This window comes from Pezoporus occidentalis, unplaced genomic scaffold (assembly GCF_034315485.1).
Source record: "Pezoporus occidentalis ecotype Australia unplaced genomic scaffold, CSIRO_AGI_Poc_V1 ctg12, whole genome shotgun sequence".
Taxonomy (NCBI): Eukaryota; Metazoa; Chordata; class Aves; order Psittaciformes; family Psittacidae; genus Pezoporus; species Pezoporus occidentalis.
Window position 1 is genome coordinate 7565115 of NW_026912994.1, and position 15047 is coordinate 7580161.

Below are 15047 nucleotides of genomic sequence, written 5' to 3' on the forward strand. Positions count from 1 at the left end.
AGGGTGTGGCCTAATTTAGATTCATTGTGCTTCACTATGCTGTCATATAACTGAGTATCTGTTGGAAACAACTAAAAAGGCGTCTGTTTTCATTCTGAGGGAGGAAAACAGATGTTTTATTGTCTTGTGAGAGCTTTGTAGAGTGATGTTCAGCTGTTGCTCCAGATCTCAGCGATGACAGCCAGAAGGGTAAGGAACAGACATATAGGTCACATAGAATTGAGGAGAGGAACATATTTAGTAAGAAGAATTCTTATCTCCTGTGTGTTAAGTGGCTTGTGGGGTTTAGTTCTGGAGTGTGTGGAAAGCATTACCCTCAAGTTAGCATTAGCTTTTAAATGGGCAGGGACAGAGTCTCTTTTCTATGTTGATTATTTTTTCCTAGGCCAGACAGATCAAATTCTTGGAAGATAGCTACGTGCTCTATTAAAGATGATGCCCAAGTTGATCAAGAACTGTGCGAAGAGCTGAGTGTTAAGAGAGCCATAGTTGCGAGAGGCTTTCATGGGCTACACACTGGCTGGAGCACAGAGCTGGTTGGATCTGCTGTGCCAGAAGCTGTGTACAGAGAGCTGTGGGGTGCTAGGCCTAGGCCAGTTGTGGCACTTCTCAGTCAAATGCCCTTGTCCCCTTGCAGGATGACAGTTGCTCATGCAGAGAGTGACAGCTGACCAGTCTGCCATGGGCACTAGTGCCTATCTGCTGATCTGAGGTCTGATTCTATCTGCAAGGCACACTTGGGAGAGCTGGTCAAGACTGGGACTGTCCCATTCCATGTTCTAGTGGCACTTCGTTTTCTGGGATCCTGGTTTCAGCTGGAGTTGCTGGTGTAGCACTCATAATAAACCTGTGGAAGCCTTCTTCTTAAGTTGTTTGACATGCATTGAAAAACAGCATTTAACTGAACTTTGGGAGAACTAAGAGGAGTGAAAAAAGAAGAAACTGATATATTCAACAGCTTAAACCAGCAGCTGTCTTCACTGACCTGTCTTGACAGTACTGAACAGGAAGTTATGAGAAGCGTCACATTTAATGTTTGGGCTGTGCTAGACCTTGTGGCTGCTGTAGTTTTTGGGTTAGGTCTAGCTCAGCTGCACCCCTTATTGGTGTAGGAAAGACTGAGACTTATTTTAACCTGTGCCTTTAAGGGTCATCCTCTAGGCTTTCCTGAATGTGTCAGAAAGGTGTTTGAAATGCAGTCTCCTTTCCAAGGCTTCTATGTCCTGTGAAGGATATACTGCTGAAGATTTCCCTTAAGGGTAGTGCTTGCTAATACCACATGGGTCACTGCAGCTTCACCAGCCCTAAGGGGATGGGAGCAGGTGTAGGTCCAGCAGAGAAGGGCGGCATCTATTGAGAGATCCTCTATTCTTGGAAATGATGTTGCTTGGTCCCAGAGGCTGGTATCTGCTTCTTGGCACATTTAGCTCTTTCCTTCATATATCAGGGTCCTGCTTGGTTCTGAAATCTCTTGAAACCTTAAATTTTTGTTTTGTCACACAGGGTTTTGAAAAAATATCCTCCTGTGATGCTAGTCACTGGAAGAGCTGTCCTTGAATTCTGAACAGCACTTGTTGGGCCTGTCATGCTTAAAACTTGTCTGAAGATCTGCAGCACGTGCTGCAGGAATACACTTCTTTTTTTGTTTTGGTGTTTTCTTAATAGACAGCTTTGCTTGATTCTCTTGTTCCTGAGCTGCTGTGCTTGCTGCTGGGACAGCCAGCTGTGCTAGCCTCATGCTGTAAGTTGTGTCTGTCTGCCCTGAGAGGTGATTTTTCTCTGGCTGCAAATTTTTATTGCCTTATGGTTGCAGGTGAGAACAAAAGCCTCTTGCTTTCACTTTGTGGTTAACCCTAGTCTGACTTTCATCTTCCAGCTGCCCTTTCCAGCACAGTACTTGGTGCTGTTTTTTCTGAATTGGCAAAACATTTGAGTTTTTCTCTTCAGAGCTATAAAACCAGTTGGTCATTTACTTGGTTGTTAGAGCACTACAGTACTAGCAGCACTTTGCAGCAGTTCTTAGCAATGGAAAGTGAAGAAAGAGCTCTTCAGGAAGAAACTGAGGGGGAATTCCAGGTATGGATTTTGTAATTATTGAAGCTGGAATTTAGGCAGGATTGTAAAAGCCACTGCCTGTAAGTTGAGACTGTTAGAAGATTTCCATGTGGCTAGTTGGTCAGAGATAAAACTTTTAGTCTCCTCTGTATGAAAACATGTCAGTGGGGTAAAGCAGTAGCTTTGTAAGAACAGGATTCTTGCTGAAGTGATGCATTCCTCTGTGGAGGAAGCATTCCCTCCTGCCAGCTATGGCCCCCTTCTCTACCTAGCACCCATCTCTTCATTTATTTGGGCTATTGAATTTCTTCATGCAGCTTACAAAGGCAACTTGAGCCTTTCTTCTTTTCTCAGTTCTTCATTGTTACGGGTTGTCTGGAAACTTTTCATGGGTATAGGAGTGCATGTTGGATGCTGAGCAGGCAGCTTGACTGTGCAGGGCTGGAAGCTGCTGCAAAAGCTTCAGATCTTAGGGTGTTTCCAGAGTTTTGTGAAGGCTGTGGCTACTGAAAATGCTGTTGCACTCTTTAATTGTATGTGTTCTTGTCTTCCCAAACAAGGAAATAAAAAAAGATTCATTAGCTGTCATCTAGCAAGAGATGCCAGCATGTAGTAACTACCCTCTACCCTACTCATCTTCATTTGACTTCTCACTGCAGTGGCTGCTTGGCTTCCCTGAGAGATCCCAGCTTTTTTGCATGTTATCAGCAGCTGGTGAGTCTTGTCTGTGTCTGCACCTATTTGGAGCCCCCCTCATGAGGCTGTCATCGCTGCTTTGCAGGATTGCTGTTCCTCATAAAAGCTCATATTGAATGGTGTAATCTGGAAGTGCAGATGCTCAGAAGCGTGGGATCTAGTGGTCAAGGTGGGTAGCTGGATAGTTGAGCACCCTCAAAATTTTCACTACTCTTGAGACCTAAGGGAGCAGAGAGGACTGCTGGTGATAATCTGCTAGGTTGTGTTTGCCTTGTTTTTTCCAGATGCTGTCTAAACCCTCAGAAACACCTCTGTTTCAATTTTAAAATGTGCTGAGCGCTTTCTATTCCTGTAGGTGTTAGTGATGGAGTCAGGGTCAGTGCTTCTGTGCTAGGAGCTTTGAGGTGCTCCAGCTAACAAGTTTCTGCCTTAAGGCAGATTACTAGTGTGATTTCTTGCTTTCTTTGTGCACTGTAGTAGACTTTTGCCTCTAATGGAGGAAGAAGATGCCTTCATTAGGTAAACCAGTCTGGTCTGTTAATAAGGCACATTGCTATACTAGCAACTTACTAGTTGCCATAATAAAGGTGTTCAGTTTTCTCATGAAAAACAAAGGGTGTTGCAATGGCTTTTTTCCTTTCCCTCACATACTCTTCTTGTGTTTCACATCTTACAGGCTCATTGTAAGATGCTTCATTTTGGCTTGAGCTTGGGGGATGCAGCTTGTCACCAAAGCTACAAGCTCGTTCAAGGTTGTGGTGGGCCTGATCCCCAGCTGATGCATGCAGGCATGATCTCATTGCTGCTCACAGCTCCAGCCATTTTTCCTTATTGGCAGAGGACCTGGCTCTAAGTGCTCAGCTGGGGGCAATGGAAAGGTACAGAATAGTGGCAGTGTTTGTGACTAAGATACTTAACTGCTTTGTGGTGAGAAACCAAAAGCAATAGCAGTTGGGAGTGCAGGTGTTTTTGTTTTGATGTCGTTTCACATGAAGGCAGTAAGCATTTAGTACTGCCATGTAGATATCCATACCTGTAGGGTGCTGCAAAAACAGGACTACCTTTCTGAAACCATATTTGCTGCTGCTGGATTTCAGCACTGTTTGGGTAATTGTGACAGGAAACTGTGGTTTAAATATGGACTCTACCTTCAACTGCAGAGTCTCCTGATGTGTTACCATGACACATGACACAACTGAGCATGGACTGCAGTTTGTGTCAGTAGTGATTTACCTGCTCTGCTGTCTCAAGCTTTGATTTGCTCAGGATAGAAAAGCCACCTGTGCTCCACAGCAGTGACTCTGCAACTTTTGATTCCTTCTGTGTCCTTTGGACAGAGCCTAGTGGTCTTGTGATTGTTATATGTAGCCACTCAAGGACCAGTCCAGAATCCTTGCAAAAGAGGATGGGTTTGTTGTTGTTTGGAACTCACTTCCTCAGTTCCACTGAGGGGAGGTGGGAAAGGGAGCAATATGCCCGGAGCTGACTTGCTCCAGCTTTTTCACCTAGGACATGCTTGCCAGCTCTCCTGGAAGCAGTTGTCCACATTTCAGAATGATCACGTTCTTTTAAGCGTTCCTTTGTTCTTCTCTGGAATTTGAAGTGACAGCTTCTTGCTCTGTGGTGCATTTCCTTGAGTTGCTTTGAATTTGCATGTATTCTCCCAGTTCTAGCTCTCACATCAGGAGAAAAGATACCCTTGTGTCCTAACAGTAGTTGTAAAGATATATCTCTTTAGTGATAATTCCTGACAACTTTTTCTTAATGCCTCCCAATATTGCCTTGCTCCTTCTGGGATTTATTTCACTCTATTTCAGCTATGTGTTGTTTATAGTGTTTTGCTCACCTGTTCCCAGGTCTGTAACCGAAGGAGAACTTTCAATAACCAGGTGTTTGGGTCATTTTACTAGTGCTAGTGCTTCCATCGGGTGTTTTGGTTCAGCTTTTCACATCAGACCACCAGTAAGGCCTGGTAGGCTGTCACATGGGCTTTACTGTCCTTTGTCACTGTCTCACAGTGCTGCAGCGTTGTAGGGTAGGTGAGTTGGCGTCAAATACACTGGACCCTGGAGTTTTGGGTGAGCAGTGGTCCTTTATTCATAGGTGCTGCTTCTTGATATTTACAAGCAGTGGTTTAAAAGTGCTGAGATGTGCTCTGAGCTCTGTGTTACGTTGGAGCAGTGTGGGGGATTAAGGGCATGGGCTGATCACGCTTCTCCTAGCCTCAGAAGACCTGTGAGAAGTTGTGTTACTTCTTGTGTTATACAAGTGAGACGTTTGCCAGAGACTCAGATGGTTGGGATTGTAGTGTGGCAACTCTGCAATAGTACGGGTGGCTGTCATCATAGTAAGGAAGGGGGGAGACTTGGCTGACCTGTATCTGTCAGTACAGAGTGGCGTTGGCACAGAGGTGCAGAGAAGATAAACTTGCAGGATGATGTTGCACAGAGGACCGAGGGGAAACCACAAGAATTGAGAACCTGGGTGGAAGTTCACAGGGCAGTCAGTTCCCCCTGGATTTTCCTTTGAGATGGTGGCAGAGCAGAGACAGCATGAGCAACCTGGGCTTTGCTGCCTCTAGAGAAGGCTGTTGTCATGGGCCACCTTCATGGGCTGGTGTACAGAAGGGGATGGATTCACAGTGGGGAAGGAAAGAGCAAGGTATCTCTGGATGTACTACCAGGAGAAAAGGTCTTCAAGCATGAGGTAGGAGAGGCCAGGAAAAGGGACATAGGGATGAAAGTTTTTGTGTGGTTTAAATCCTGTCAGGTGTGTAAGTGTGCTGCTAGTCTAATTTGCTGAACAGTTGCATGATGTACTGTAAGGAGCCTCTCAGTGCTGATACTCTCCAGTGTACAGGATCTGGCCTTCCTGCCAGGAAAGGACAAGAGTGCCAAGACATGTTCCTGAGCCACTATGTTCTCAGCCATAGATCCTGTCTGTGTTTGATCCAATACTCCTGTGTGTAATTGCCTGATCTGGGCAGAATAACTCTGAGCTGTATAGGAGGACAGGAAAACCCTGTAAAAGGTTTCTGCAGCTCTTTTCCTCATTCTTCTAAATCTAAACCAGATGTCTGGTGTCTCATCAGTATCTTAAAACAGAAGAAAAGTTGCTGTAAGATTGCTTTGCTCAGAAATTTAAATTCCCACATTAGTTAAATTTTCTAAATTTCAGAGACTTAGAAATCTGTCTCTGTAGATGATGAGAGGGCATTTTTCCTCCAGGAAGCCACTCTTAAGAGACTGCGGTCCATGGGAAAACTTGCATATCCAAACCAAGCCGCATGGTTGAGGCATTGTTGTATTGAATGACAAATGAACAGCCCAGCATCCCAAACTGGTTGTGGATTTTGAAGGTGGTGTCTGTGACAGTGTATGGTATCTCATGGATCTGAAGAATGAGCCCAGGAATAACTATTTCAAACCTTCCCCTTGTTCAGCTCTTTGACCACAGCTTGTAGCCATACCAGTAAAACCAGCTGTGCTAGTGTTGCTGTCTTCCTGTTCACTAGTGTTGGGTTTGCAAATTGCGTTGTACAGCTCAGACACACATATGAGTTATACTGGGATCGCTGGGCTGGGGTGATGTGCTCATGTTGCCAGTATCGATGTAATCTTGCCTTGGAACATGAAATGTTAACTGCTGCAATGGCAGAAGGAGATGGACTCCTCCAGTGTGGTTATGCTGATGTACAGATGGAATACAGCAGATGGAATACTCTGCCAGCTGTGCTGACCCAAAACATGCCCCTGACTTCAAAACTAAATTTGTAAATGTCAGTTAACTTTGGCTTTTGTTTGGTCTTGGGTGTCCAGTTGTGGTGGATGTTTGAGGTTCTGAGGAATTAGAAATGCTCCCTGTCTGACTGGTCAGCTCTAGTCATCAGGCAGTGGTGGGGCATTAATCCTTGCCTTGGGCTTCATGGTGTGTAATCTGATGGGTTCTCCTTTTTCACAAATATAGTAAGTTATTTAAAGTATGCAAGTGTTTATCCATGTCTTTGTTTATGAATCCAAAAGATTATCTAAGCAAGTGTTCAAAAATATCTGGTTGGATTATCTTTTTTTTTCTCATTGAGAATGAGAAGCCTGTCATCCACCTCTCCCCCTTCCTCCCAGAAACCCCTGACAGACTCCAAAGTGAAATAGCCAAGCTGTGTGTCACCAGTGTTGGAGATGAGAAAATTGAGCACGTAAGCAAGTGGAGTAAAACTATATTTCTGGCATTCCCCTTCAGGTCCCAGCTGCCAGGTGTGGAAGCCAGCAGCCAGGGATGTGCTGCTCAGCCCATCGCTGATTCCCTGCAAGAGATGTGGGATATAGGTACAACAACCACCACTTCTCTGCCTCATGTGGCATGGTGCAGAGAGTGCAGTCACCTCTTCCCCACTGCAGGCTGGAGCAGCCATGCTGGTGCAGGCTGTCCAGGGAGCTTGAGGCTGTGGTTCACTCTGGGCACCTTGTACTGGATCAGCTGGTGTGAGATCCTGCAGCTGTCTTCTCACCCTTCTATGGGAGTGCATTTAGGTGTGTCTTGTTTTACACTGTGTTGGATGTGTTTGTCTGCTGTGCTGGGTGAGCATTTAGTGTTAGAGCAGATGATGGTAGGCTATCTGCTCTCTGATACGTGGTGCTGCCTGCAGGCCTTTCAACACCACCCAGGTATTAAAAAGGATGGATGCTTTGAGTTCTTTGAAATAAGTTTTTGATGACCTCTTAACCTTTCCCAGTATAGAAAATAATTATGTTGCATCTTGGGAAGTAACAGCCGCCTTTACTGTGAATAATGGTGCTTTGAGACCTGGTAGTTGGAGGGAGGTAGGAGGTGGTCATGCTGACAGTACTGAAAGTACTCTGAGACATTACAAAGTAGCAGCAGATGCCAATTGAGCTGAATCTGGATGGCGCAAATTGCTCTATTGGCTGTCTTGGGAAACCTCAGGAGTCAAATAAGCTAAGCAGCAGAGCTGCAGACCTGGAACCCTCATGCTGTTGTTTTTCTGCAGTGGGTTTGGGAGGACTGAGGTCTCAATTTCTTGAGCCTGTATAAAGTGGGGGGCTGAAAGCAGCAACTGCTAACCTGGTATTTTCTCAGCTGAGGGCTGGAGGCCTCTGTGCTACTAGAGATACTGGTGAGTTGTAGTCCTGCCTTGACTGGAGCAAGACCTGTGCTGATGTAAAGGCTTGGAATAGCTCCATAGTTACTGGCACTGCAGTGTTGCCTGAGATTTTGGATGCAGAGCTGCCCTTCCTGTGTCTTAGTGTGGAGCAGTGCCTGTGGTTGGCTTCCTGGGGAGGGCTGTGCTGTGAGATCACAGCAGTGGGTGGCTGCTCACAGGGCCCATCGCTGCTCTGGCCCTGTGTGACAGCATCCCTACTCCTGAGGTTCCTCCTGGTCATTGGTGTGTGGTAGTTCAGGCAGAGCTTGAGGAACTGCCTCAATGATAAACTGAGGTGGGCTCTGCAGTGCAGTGAGTCCAATGCAACAAGGGCTGGAATTCAATTGCCAGTCATGCCCTGGGTTTTCTGTTATCTAATGGATCTGTTGGATCTGTCAGTCCAGACAGGTTTTCAACCTCCAGCAGTTAGAGGCAGGTGGGCACACTGGGGTTGATAATGAATCCATTATGGTAGGGAATAATACCTGGTCAACCCCAGTGGTTGCTTCCTCAGTAGCTGTCCAAGCACACTATAGTCACTGTGTTAATTAGCTCTCCATTTCTATGAGCACAAAAGCCGTAAGTCTTGGGAGGCTTAGCTCATGCTCCCGGTCTGATCCTGCAGGGATAGCTGGCTATGTTTACACTGTGCTTGTGTTTCCTTCATGTTTCACCGATGAGTTCCCCTTGCTCTTTCTGGTTTGCAGGCAGTTTGGAGAAGAGATACCCTTCTCCAGGGATCAGATTTATCCCCGGGGCACACGTCCAGAATTGCAAGCAGCAGACTTAAGTCTTTGTGCAGGGTGCTGGTGTGGTGGGACCCTGGTCTGACAGCCATGAGTAATGACTGGCATTCTGAGTCCCAGTGGCTTTCCTTAGAAGCATCTCTCGGCTGATGAGAGGCATTCCCTTGCCTGGGCTGTGCTGCCATACCCTAGCCGGTAGGAGCTGAGCGGGTAGTGACTGGGCTTTAGGCACCTGATGAGCATTCGATAAGGGTAGACTAAATCTGTTTGTGCAAGGTGAACGTGGAAATGTGACATAGCTTATAACAGCATGAGGAAAACTCTCCCCTGGCATATACAGGTAGATTCTAGATTTTGATAGCATTCTACTAATGATGCTGAATTACAAAAAAAAGGAAAAAAATCACATGGTTGAAGGATCTGTCTGATGGGAGAAAACTGTGGGATCTGTGTGTAGAGGGTGAAGGGATATGTTAGGGGCTCGTGTTTGAGAAGTTTCTTTTCAGTGCACTGGAGTAGGCTGTTCCTTTTGCACTGTTCAGAGCTCCCTTGCTGAATTTGGAGCGAATCTCTGAGGCGACCTGAAGCTTGGGTTAGAGATGCACGGGGGGCAGCAGCCATGTAGCTCCAGCCGGGGGGAGAAAAGCTTGGGGGGGGGGGGGGGGGGCGAAGGAGGAGAAAGAAAAGCACAGGGAACACCGCCGCTTGCAGCCGAGCCCTACTGCGTGGGTAGAGCGCAGCTGAGGCAAACCACCAACCCGCGCCACGAGAGACCGCGACTCGCTGCAGCGAGAGCCGTAGAAGCGGCGGTTGTAGTGAACGCGCCGGGCACAAGCCGCGGTGCGAGGTTCCAAAAATTGCGCCACGCACGGGGCGGGCGCTATTGTGTTGCTCAAGGCGTTAGCAGTGCTGCCCTCGCCATCCGCTCATTGGGCAGCCACGCAACCCCCAGATAAGGACGGTTAAGCGGCAGCCCCGGCGCGCCTCCCTGCAGAGGAAAGCTGACCGCGCCCCAGGTCAGGGCGAGGGGCGGCGCGCCGCCAGACTCGCTCCCCCGCCGCCCGGCCCTGGGCAGCGATCCTCTCGTTGTGGCACGGAGAGCGGCGCTGCCAACGCGCCTCCGGCCCCGGTGAAAGCCGTTTTGTCGGCTGTGGGGCGCTACCCAGAGTGCTCAGCGCCACCCGGGTGATATTTGCATAAGGGGCTGGCCAGCCATGCCGGGCTGAGGCGAAGCGCGTCCCCTGCCGGCTGCCCGGCAGTGCCGGGCGTATGAATGGAAGGTACAGGACCCGCAGGGAGCGGGGCTGCGCTGTGCAGCCCTGGCAGCGCTGCCGCAGGAGTCTGGGCGGCCGTTGCATTTCTGTGGATTACAAACTTCTGTGCTTCACTCTAAAGACTTATAGATGGCTCATACCAGAACTATCGCAGTCTGCAGGGTCTTGCCAAGTATTTAGTATATAGGTGACACAGTACATTTAGTATGCGATGTATTTTTTTTTTTCTGTAGCTATTAAATTGTGCTGATCAGAGTGTTTTTTTCTGATCTGCAACCTGTCCTGACGCTTTTTTCACACAAGGTGCTTTTTCCTTGGCTTCAGTTGGGTCATGAAAGTGTTAGGTTTAATTTCTGCAAGTCAGTAATTAACCAGCTGTTAGTGCACATCATTTTCTAATTATAATTACAATAAGTACAATAGTTACAATTAGCTAGAAATGTTGGCTACAGCAAGTATTGAAATCGTTATGCATATTTTATGTGTCTGTTGCGCATATGTATGAATTTAGCATTGAGTGGCAATTACAGTTGTTGGCTTTGTCAAGTTCTTGGTGGTGAATTTTGGCTAGTATATGTCACAGGGAACAATGATTTGGGGACTTTTCTGTTTGCAAGACACTTGTTTGTCTGTCAGAAGCCATGAAAAGAAGAGCTGTGTGTACCTGTACAATGCTGGTATCTGAGCAGTGCTGGTAGCATGGATGGGAAGGGGCCCTACTCCCAGGGGAGCATGTGCCAGCACTCCCGTCTCTTGGGTGTGTTGACTGAGGCCAGGGGCAAAGTGCTGTACGCTATAACACCACCTGTCCTGTGCTTGCAGGTGGTTCTTCTGGGGATTGACATAATTTCTGCATTAGTATCCCGCTTGCAAGATCGCTTCAAGGCCCAAATTGGCACAGGTAAGGGCTCTGTGTGTGCATGGGGAGGGGGGATGTCACCATTGCTCTTTTGGGATCTGCTGTGGCTGCTGTATACAAAAGTGGCTTTCTCTCCACAAGAGCACTTGGGAGGCTCTTGGTGGTTTCAGGCTCTGCTGAAGGGTGGGAGGGCTGGTCTCTCCATCCAGGTGGAGAGAGAGCAGAGGGGCTGTGCCACTGTGAGTTTTCTTTGGAGGGATTTGGATGTTCATGTTTTTCTTTCCTCAGTGCTGCCAAGTTTACTTGATAGGCTGGGAGACTCTAAAGACTCAGTGAGGGAGCAGGATCAGACCTTGCTGCTGAAAATCATGGAACAAGCTGCTAACCCTCAGGTATGCTTGATAGCCTTTTGCAGTGAGTGAGTGACTGGCTGCTTAAAACGGAGAACTTTTCTGTCAGAGGGTTTCCTCCTGTGGCTCTGTCTGAAGTGGCTTCATCTCCCTACACCTTGTTTTGAGATATTTGCATCTCTTGGGAATGCTGTTGCATGTCAGGATACACATGGGAATGTCAGTGGATTTCCCAAGGATGAGATGAGTGGATGTCAGAGTAGTAGTTCTGGGTCTTTGGAAGGTACTTGCTTTCAGTAACTAAAAGTACTGTTTTAACTAGTGGGGAATTACGGTGAAGTCAGCACAGAACAGAGAATGACAGATCTAAAACTGTCTTCCAAGTTCTTGTCCTGTTCTGCTTGGATGGGTGTAAAGCTTATGTTTAAGCTCCAGAGGTGTCATGGTATATATCTGCTGGAAGAAAGAATCTGTCTTTCCCGCCTCCTTCCCTTCCTGTCTCACCTCATTTTGGGTCTTCCACAGTACGTGTGGGACAGGATGCTAGGAGGATTCAAACACAAGAATTTCCGGACAAGAGAAGGGATTTGCCTCTGCCTTATTGCAACGCTCAATGCGTAAGTCGGAACTTCCTGCAAACCTGTATTATGTACGCAAGCCTGGTCTGTGATTCACACCAGTGCTCTCTTGTTCTTTATTCCCAGATCTGGAGCTCAGAGTTTAACACTGAGTAAGATAGTGCCACATATATGTAACTTACTTGGAGATCCAAACAGCCAGGTAAGCCTTTGGTGTGAGTCATATCTAAAGGTTGTGCTGATTGCCTTGTTGGTAAGCAGAGCTCTGTGTTCTGCCTGGTAAATTAGCTAATTGTGCTGCTGGTGGTGAGCTCTGAACAATGCTGTTCATGAAGAGCCCTTTTTGAAGAGCCCTTTCTGAAGTGAAGTGTTGCCTAAACCAGCACAGAGTTCAAAAGAACAACATGAATCTGTACATGATATAAACAGAGCAGGAAACCTTTGTGGGAAGGGAACTGCTGTGATTTACAGTCTGAATGCAGGTGAGGCTGCAGGAAACCCTCTGGGCTTAGTGCAGCATCCTTCATCTTCAGAGATGAACCAGTCTGGGCAGGGAGGGCAGATAAGACCAGTTGGACAGCCTGGCTAGGTGTACTGCCAGAAGTTGTACAGGAAGATTCTGAATAAGGGGTGGAAGGAAAGCAAGATTTACTGGAATCCTAAATCAGCAATGCAAGCTAAAGGAAAATACATGTTGGAAGGTGTCTGTCACTTCTGTATGCTTTTTGTCCTGCCCTGGACAGGACCTGACCTGAAACTAGATTCAAGTGTTAGTGAGAAGGTGGGGAAAAGGAGGGAAAGCAGGGTATAAACTTGTCGTACAGTGTATATTAGCAGGTTTTTTTTCCTGTTACCTTCCCAGCATGGGTGACATGTGATCCAGGTCTGGTGTGTTTAGCTGGAAAGAAGCATGGGGTGGCCAACTGGAGAATGGGTTTGCATTGTTCAGGGAGTTAGCTGTAGTCCCATGGCTGTTGGGGCCTCCCTTTGATGAAGAGGAGGACTGAATGTGAAGCAGCCTTCCTTTGCTGGTTGTGCCAATGCAGGAGGATAAACCTGTTACCACAAGAAGTTTCTGAGAAACTTTGATGTTCAGGGTCTTTTGTAGTTTTGAGTTGTGACTGAGCAAGCTCTTATTCTTCAAGGTGGTGGGGGGGTACTTGTGGCACAGACACACACCTTGGTCCTGCCGTTGGTGAGCTAGTAAATGAATCAGAAAGTTGGTGAGGGCACTGACACGTTTTGCTTCTGCGGTGCCTCTTCTATGTGCCTGACATAGCTCATTATCCCAGTATCCAGCTGCAGGGGGAAATGGGGCTGATCTCTTGGACCTTCTCCTGGGTTTGGTTCCTCATCCCCAGAAAACCCATGCCTGAACTGATCAGACAAATGGCTGTCAAAGTGTCTCCTGGTTGAGCAGCACCTGTCCTGGGCTCCCCTAGGGCTGCTTCTGTGCTGCTGGTGCCTTCTGTGGCTGGGGAACCTGGTGCTAGGTCAATGCTGCCCTCTCTTGGTGAGAAATGATGGAAAACCACATATCCGGGTGAAACGCAGTTTTCCCTTTTGTTGTGGACATGGAAGCTGTTCTGTTGCTGCTCTTTTCAGAAAGAGTAGTTGTTTTCTACTAGCATCTGGTATGACAACAGTATTTAAACTATGATTGGTTAATGCTCAATTTTATTTTTTGAGTGAAACTTTGTTATTGCTGTTGTCGACTAAACCCAGTGTGATAGTAGTGGCTCCCTGCCTTACCCAGTGTGGGGTTTACCCAGTCCTGAAACTGTACCTCTGATTAACTTTATACACAGTCCTTCCAGATCATGCAGCCATGCCTCTGCTGCTGATGTGTGGGCATGGGCCCCAGGGCAGGGGGACTCACTTCAGGTGTGTGAGATGTCACTCACACACTGTTACTTCTCCCTGATTGTTGGAGGCAGAGCAAGGCTGGGTTAGGGTCTGTATACCCAGAAACTGGGGGACATCAGAGAGTCTTTATTGAGTTGTGCCCAGAAGTCCTGCCTGGTTGCATATGGGGCTGGTGGGCAAAAAGAAGAGAGGCAAGACTATCAAGTTAAGGGCTGGTATGAGTGAAGGCAGGGGTTTGGGAACTGGCAGTGACCTGCTGAATGGCAAGGCTGTGGAGCACAGCGGGGTGAGATGAGCGCAAGTCAAGGGTTTTGTTTTTTTTTGTCTAGGAAACAGGGCACCTATGTGTATATCTACCTGCCCTTTGACTCTTGCCTGTAGGCGATTCTAGCTTTTGCCCACGAAATATCCTGTGTCTAGTCCTGATGTGTGCTGGTGCTTTGGTAATGCCAGGCCATCTTCTAAGAAGCAGAAATGCATGGCTTTGTAGGTATTTCTGTAGGCAAAGCAGATACCTTCTCTGCCTGATGGAGAAAGCGGGTTCAGTCTGAAAGGTGACACTTTAATCACATTGTGGCTCTTCTGTTGGGTGATGTGCTCAGCGATTTCTTGCAAATCAGTTTAGAAAACATGCAAAATTCATGGTGATTGATTACGCCTCCCTTCGTATTTTGTTAACACAGAAACATACATTTATAAAGTGGCATTAAAAATTGGTTTCTTTTATAACATACTAGCAATATAAGGTCTATTTGTATGTGTGTCCTTGCTTTTTTGATCTAGTAAATACATCTGTTGAATACGACGTGTGGAGTATTGGCAGAGGCAGGCGAGCTCCCTGTGTGTATCCCTGTGTATGAAACTTTTCATCTTATGTCTTGACTGCCATTTCATTTAAATTAGACCTCTTGATACTGCTAATATCTGAAATGCAGGGATGGAAGCTCCTTCCTGAACACTGTGCTAATGGCTATATTGGCAACTGTTGTTGAGAAATATGCAAATTTCTTCCTCCAAGGTAGGACAAGGATTTATCTAAATTACGGAGATGGTTGATTTCTCTCATGTCTCGCATTCAGGTTCGAGATGCAGCAATAAACAGCCTTGTGGAAATATACAGACATGTTGGTGAACGTGTAAGGGCTGATCTCAGTAAAAAAGGATTACCCCAGTCTCGGTAAGCTGTAATATCCTTATGTCTTCACTATTTTGGGGCTGCTTTTTATTCCCTTCCTTCTTTTAAAAGGCTTCAGGAGCTGCATGACTGAACCTTTTCCTGGGATCAGGGTTGTTTTGTATGTGTTTTTTTTATATCATACACTCAGGTTTCCCTTAATGTAGGTCCTTACCTTTGGCCACGGATGCCACAGCATCTTTGGAAAACCAGTAACATAACAGATGTGTAGTTAACTGATTTAAGATTTAATGTGATGATTTTTTCTGGATGTTCTGCGTGTGTAGA

General features: G+C 46.8%; 1 protein-coding gene and 1 non-coding gene across 5 annotated transcripts in view; one reads left to right on the forward strand and one right to left on the reverse strand.

The window, feature by feature from the left end:
• The window catches only part of CLASP1 (cytoplasmic linker associated protein 1), a 177375-nt gene that overhangs the window by 36069 nt on the left and 126259 nt on the right, over positions 1–15047 (forward strand). For all 4 annotated transcript variants that reach the window (XM_062607121.1, XM_062607122.1, XM_062607123.1 and 1 more), the window contains exons 3-7: positions 10755–10833; positions 11080–11183; positions 11667–11758; positions 11846–11921; positions 14665–14762. In XM_062607121.1, coding sequence (XP_062463105.1) covers positions 10755–10833; positions 11080–11183; positions 11667–11758; positions 11846–11921; positions 14665–14762 — 449 coding nt within the window. The remainder of the gene's footprint in view (positions 1–10754; positions 10834–11079; positions 11184–11666; positions 11759–11845; positions 11922–14664; positions 14763–15047) is intronic.
• Positions 9505–9621, reverse strand: LOC134157809 (U4atac minor spliceosomal RNA). Its single transcript, XR_009962474.1, has one exon. It is a non-coding gene; the product is annotated as a U4atac minor spliceosomal RNA (small nuclear RNA).